At 34.9% G+C, this 6,000-nt stretch overlaps 1 protein-coding gene across 3 annotated transcripts in view; it reads left to right on the top strand.

Moving 5' to 3' along the window:
- Positions 1–731: 731 nt before the first annotated feature.
- LOC106714985 (protein still life, isoforms C/SIF type 2) overlaps positions 732–6,000 on the top strand; it is a 77,716-nt gene continuing 72,447 nt past the window's right edge. For all 3 annotated transcript variants that reach the window (XM_045678464.1, XM_014508153.2, XM_045678463.1), the window contains exons 1-3: positions 732–803; positions 3,062–3,209; positions 4,494–4,678. In XM_045678464.1, the coding sequence (XP_045534420.1) occupies positions 3,100–3,209; positions 4,494–4,678 (295 nt within the window). In that variant the 5' untranslated portion in view covers positions 732–803; positions 3,062–3,099. The remainder of the gene's footprint in view (positions 804–3,061; positions 3,210–4,493; positions 4,679–6,000) is intronic.

The raw sequence follows: 6,000 nt of genomic DNA, 5'->3' as shown, positions 1-6,000 counted from the left end.
GAAACAAGATTATTTATTATTAACTTTGTTCAAGTATAAAAATGCACTTTATGCACCATTAACTTGCAGATTATTCAAGGGCAGTAAAATTACAAATAAGTTGCAATATAAATAAAATTGTTAGTTAAATAAAAATATAAATTTACCAATGATAGATTTTGAACTCTAAAGAAATTATATTTAATCCCACTCAAGTACTGAATATGTTGTTTCAAATTTGCTTTCATGCATGCTCATTTCATACCATATATATTTTCATCCTAAATAGCTTGAATATTATTGTAACTCTATACTATAAATTATTATGGACGTAGATTTACCTGTCACAAAAAAAAATATCGCAACGTAAAAAATTGTGACGGCAAATGTTTTTAAAATTACAAATATTTAAAGGGATCAAATAATTGTTGTTCTCACATGGCTTAAAAGTGACAGATAATTCTAAGTCATGCATGTTCGCTTAGCCTAAATGACATCAAAATATTTCCTTTAAAGTTATCCAAAATAAATATTAAATTCGAATATAATGAAACAATGATCCAAGTTAAAACAATTAGTATGAAATTCAAATTGTTTTTTGTACATTTTCACCTTTAACCCTACCATTGTAATTCATAAGTGCACTAATGTAAAACTATTTTTATATTTTAGTCGTATTATAGAAAATTATAACTTGATGCGTAAATTGCAGCATGGCGTTGTGAAACATCACTATAGGCACGGAACCCAGCGCTCGCAGAGCCTTAACCGCGGCCACTCGCTGTCGCGCACTGATGGCACCTGGTGACATCACGGGACCGCGGGTAAGTCATGTGCACAACACCATCTTCACTATTGACACGGCATTAAGATTTCGCCGAACCCCAACCGCGCCCACTCGCTGCTACGAACTGATGGCACCTGGTGACATTACGGGAATATTGTTTTTTTTTTATTTTTTCATCCGCTATTTTCCTTAAAATGGCTATGAACCTTGTTATAAAGCACATAGATCGATGTATAAATGCATATACAAAGGCAAACAACTTTTTGAGTTGTTATTCAATCACTTATCTTTGACCAAAAATGACAAAAGGAAGATGGATATATATCGATTCCTGCGAGAATACTCATCTTGATAAGATAAAGACAAGGCGTTTAGTCTGGATCAATAAAAGAATCGAGTTATATTAAAAAGTCACAATTAAAATTAGATGTACATGGAAGGTTGTTAGTATGTGAAGCTACATGCGTGCATAAACAAATGACAAGAATTATGAACAAACAGCAGTATACATGTAAAACATATTAATAGTGTGTTATCATTAATGCAAGTATCATGCTATGCTATTTCTATTGAGCGTTCATGCAATCAAAAAATCACATTACGATAATTCTATGAGCAAATTTCCTTGACATTTATCGGCAAATATCTTCAATTACAGGTCCAAACGACTTAGACATAGAATCGTTTTTACAGTGGTAGACGCCAGCAACAAAATCTCTTGCACAAATGGCCTGGCTCGCCCGGTGAAATACTACGACCACACAGAAGACAAACGGGAAGTGGAAGTAATTTCGCGTTTCGTCTCATGAGTGTGGCGCCGCAGGCCTAATTTTAGGCTTCTTTCCCTTCCCATTCTTTTCCAATAAGGAAAAGGAATAGGGAGTGAATTTGACGGAGGAGGTAATGGATAGGAAGGGAAATATTCTAATTCCGTGCATCCCCTCCTTCGTCGATTAGAGGTTGACGACGCATCTGAAGTTGCGAATTCAGTTGGCCACTCGCTCGTTTGCTACCTTATGATATAAAAAAAAACATAGACGTATGTAAATTTTTTATGAAAAATTTTTACTAATAATCATATTTCGCATAAATAATCGACAGACGATAAACTTCCAAGTATTGAGTTACATATTAGTTAGTTCTTGAAAGAAATAAAATTCTTAATTTACTTTTCCCACCAACATGAATTTCTTCAATTGCATTTTACGAGTATAAAATCAGTATTTCACTTTTAACAAAAAAGTGACCTTAGTAAGCTTTTTTAATTTTTTTTCGTATATAACATAAAACAATAACTGTGATGTGATTTAAAATTTAGATTATGGCTAATAATAATGTCTTAAATCCTTCAATCAAAAAAAGTAAACACTCAAATATATTTGACATTCAAAAATGATTAAAGTGAGGAAAACATGCAGTGACAAGCTGAGACATTCTTGACTTGCCGTCTTCATGTTAATTAACACTTGACATCAAAACTTTATGTAACGCATGTTTTCTAGCAATTGACATTTGTACAAGCGAAGGCGAGCGGTCTCTTTACCTCATAAATTAACAAATACGTTTCCAGATTCGGTTATTTATTTTTGTTTTCATAAATATCCTTAAATTATTTTTTTTTTAAATTATCCAATGTGTCTTCTATAGGTTTTTAACCTCGCGTTTGCGCCTGTCTGCTATAGTTAACTATGACTGAATATATTTTTATAGCCTCACCTACCGCCGCCTTTTAGCTAATACATGTTCCGTTGTACATCTCATTACCGGTAACTTAAGAATGAAATAACATCTAATTGTCAGTCGCGGTAACCTTTGCAGAAAATCCTCTTATGTAATATCAATGCCGACAAAAAGATGGTGGGAGGCGGTAAATACTTACACGCTTATGTTCTTAATATCCACAAATTCTATTTATACATATCTTGCCACATAAGTCTTCCCATTATGATAGAAATTCTTACTTGACAAGCACAACTGACATCAACAAACAACATAATTTTGTGCGGGCCTAAATCCCATACATAAAGTAAGGATCTCCTTTGCATATGTTTTCGAAACCGAAATAGTTGGTATAAGTGTATTGCTATTTATAAAGAGTTAAGCTAAGCCTAAGAAGAACTAGATTAGGCCCTCACTCTCCGAGATCAACTAACGATAATGCTAATGGTACTCGTACGTTGCATGTTAAGCAGCATTGTGCCAAAACTAGAAAGAAAGTCTAGACAAAGGCCCTCCTCTTCCGGATCAACTAATGACACTACTAATGAATAACACTAATGGTACTTTGTAATGCAGGCAGCATAGTGCAGTGCGCCGAGTGCGGCACGCGCACGATGGGCAATAAGTTGTCGTCGTGCTCCTGCGCGCCCATACTCCGCAAGGCGTACCGCTATGAGGACAGCCCGTGGCAGAACTCCCGACGACGTGACGGACACTTATTAAGGTACTTAAGATTTTATGTGCTATCGAAGGCATCAATGGAAACAAACAGAGACTATTCCTATTTATGTTTTCAAAGAACACAAAAAATGGGATTATTCGACTACTTAATTTCTGAGTTCTCAACAGTCTTAAACCGGAATTTCTAGCTATTTTTTTCGTGACCGTTCTAGGGTAACTTTGTAGCCTGGTTTTCATGTAATCCTATTAACATGCTTACACATGATCGTGTGTGTCGTTGAGCGCGGTAACAATCTTATACTTTTATAATATTGATTAGGTAACAATTTAATCTGACTTAATCACAGATATCGCTTGCGTAAGATAATTGGAACAAATTTGAGTTATTTGCAAATTTTGTGTCGAAACCCATCTAGGAACTGGTAATACTTAGATTCCCAAACTTATTAGAAGGAAAACCGTTTGGAAAATGCAAATGATCAAAACTGTTCAAACATCATTTGTAGTTCGATTGTCATGACGTTATCTTAACTCAATACCATCGAAGTTTCTTAACAGATTTCCATAACAATCTCTGAGGGTAAATTTATAAATAAGTGTTATGGTAAATAAATAGAGCACAGTATCATTTTACTTTTGCAAATTTCACTAAAAATGTCTGTCATTTACCGTAGACAAATGAATGTATTTTAAATTCAAATACAGAAAAACATACATAACTTAATTATTATGAAAACTTGTCAAAGTCCATAGTAAATACATAAAGGTTAAGTTTTAAAACGTACTTCATAATGAGGCCGGCAACAAATTAAATATTTGAATGTGAGAACTCTCATGTGCCAGCAACGTAATTAGCAGCATCAAACAAGCCGGGCCTAGTGCAAATTGTTTATATTATAACTTTACTTTTAGCAGATGTGGGAAATAATACTAATTAAAGTCTCGCTGCAACTTATATGCACAAGTTATAAAGTTAAACGAACTCCGTTCAAATAATAATTGTTTTGTCGAATAATCAACTCGATGCGGTAAATTCTATTGTCGTTATACTTGCTTTATGAAAGCAACTCGAGGGATTATTAGTAATAAACGTTGATTATACATAAAGGCAACACCCTATAAAAAGATATATTCTATTAAGATGTGCTATGGACAAGATAAAGAAAAGGATTTCGTAACATTTTAAGAAAAGATTTTATACATCATCTTACTGTAATCAAATTATACGCTATTTTGATTTTGATTTAATCTTCACTTAATTTAATAACTATTCAGTTGTTTGAAATATTCGGCGCATTGCAGTAATATGAGAACTTGTCACTTACAGACTTTGGGCGGAGGTGTTCCACGTGTCCGCGAGCGGCGCGGGCACTGTGAAGTGGCAGCAGGTATCGGAGGACCTGGTGCCTGTCAACATCACCTGCATACAGGACTCGCCCGAGTGTGTTTTCCACATCACCGCCTACAACTCACAGGTCGACAAGATCCTCGACGTTAGACTACTGCAGCCAGGTAAGCCAAATAAATGTATACATGAGTATTAATTACGGTACAGACCTAATTATTACCTACCTTTTTATAGTAGACGGTAGCAATTGAACAAGCTGTCATCTTCTTCTTGTGATCGCTGTTCTTAGTCATCAGCAACCAAAAATTAAAACGTGTTGCCTAATGGACAAAAGAGACGATGTACTTTTTTATCATAAGGTGGCACACGAGTGAGCGACCGCCTGAATTTGCTTTATTAGCGAAGCGACCGCGGCCCATAGACGCGTTGCCTACCTCTAATCGACGAAGGAAGGGACGCACAAAATTAGAAAATTTCCTATGCATCACCTACTCCGACAAATCCGCTTCCACTTCCAATCCCTTCCTTATAAGAAAAGGGTGGAAAGGGAAAAAGGGTTAGAATTTCTTCCATTTCACGCATGTCTTCTGTGTCTTGGTATTTCACCGGGCGATCCGGCCAATTCGTCCAACAGATGTTGTTGTTGCCGGCGTCTACCACTGTTAAAAAGTACAGAAGGGAATATTTGTCTTTCCTAAACATCTGCGCTAAAACAGTGGATTTAAAGAATGAAAAGAAACCACTTCTTCTTTCCATTTACTTTTTAGAAAAGTATGGGAAGAGGAAGGGGCATCGACGTGACCTATCTCTTGCAATTGAATAACAGATCGATCTGGTTACTGCTTACCAAATTTACTGGTTTTTCATTAATTATTACGGTTTCAAGTCAACGATGTTTGGCCGTATACAATTTTCAAGAAACATATTCCGTATTATCAGATTATCAGATATTATAATTTATTGTATCTAATAACGTGTTTAATGTAGACGTTTAAACCTGGTTAATTCTAATAAAGCCACAGTTAACGCAAAACACTTTTTTAATTAAACGCTTTTATAATAAGCTCGCATTTTAACGATACAAATGCTTGTTAGTAACTGAGAAGCCTTTTTTAATAAAATAAATAAGCACTGAATAGCGATAAATTGTAAAATATCAACGTCGCAAAACTTTATTATAAAATAAAAATATTCTCTAAACCCGTAATGTTTACTAACATTCTCTGACCGTTCGAGGCAAAATAATCTAATCAAATACAGAATCATGACAACTTCTCATTAATAATTTGCCTCAGTATCCTAATAATAGGGTTAACTAATCTCTCGGACAAAATAGACGGTGGAATCCCGATCAGCTATTTATACTCCACCTAAAATTCTGCATTCCACATGTCATTTTCCATAGAGATGTGTTTACATTTGCCGTCACAAAAGATTCAGATGCGAGTTAGAATTTAAATTACTCTATCTATAATTTGCTTGTTAT

This window comes from Papilio machaon, chromosome 6 (assembly GCF_912999745.1).
Source record: "Papilio machaon chromosome 6, ilPapMach1.1, whole genome shotgun sequence".
NCBI classification, from domain to species: Eukaryota; Metazoa; Arthropoda; class Insecta; order Lepidoptera; family Papilionidae; genus Papilio; species Papilio machaon.
Note: the sequence above shows the minus strand (reverse complement) of the source record. Positions and strands in the feature narration are given on the sequence as shown.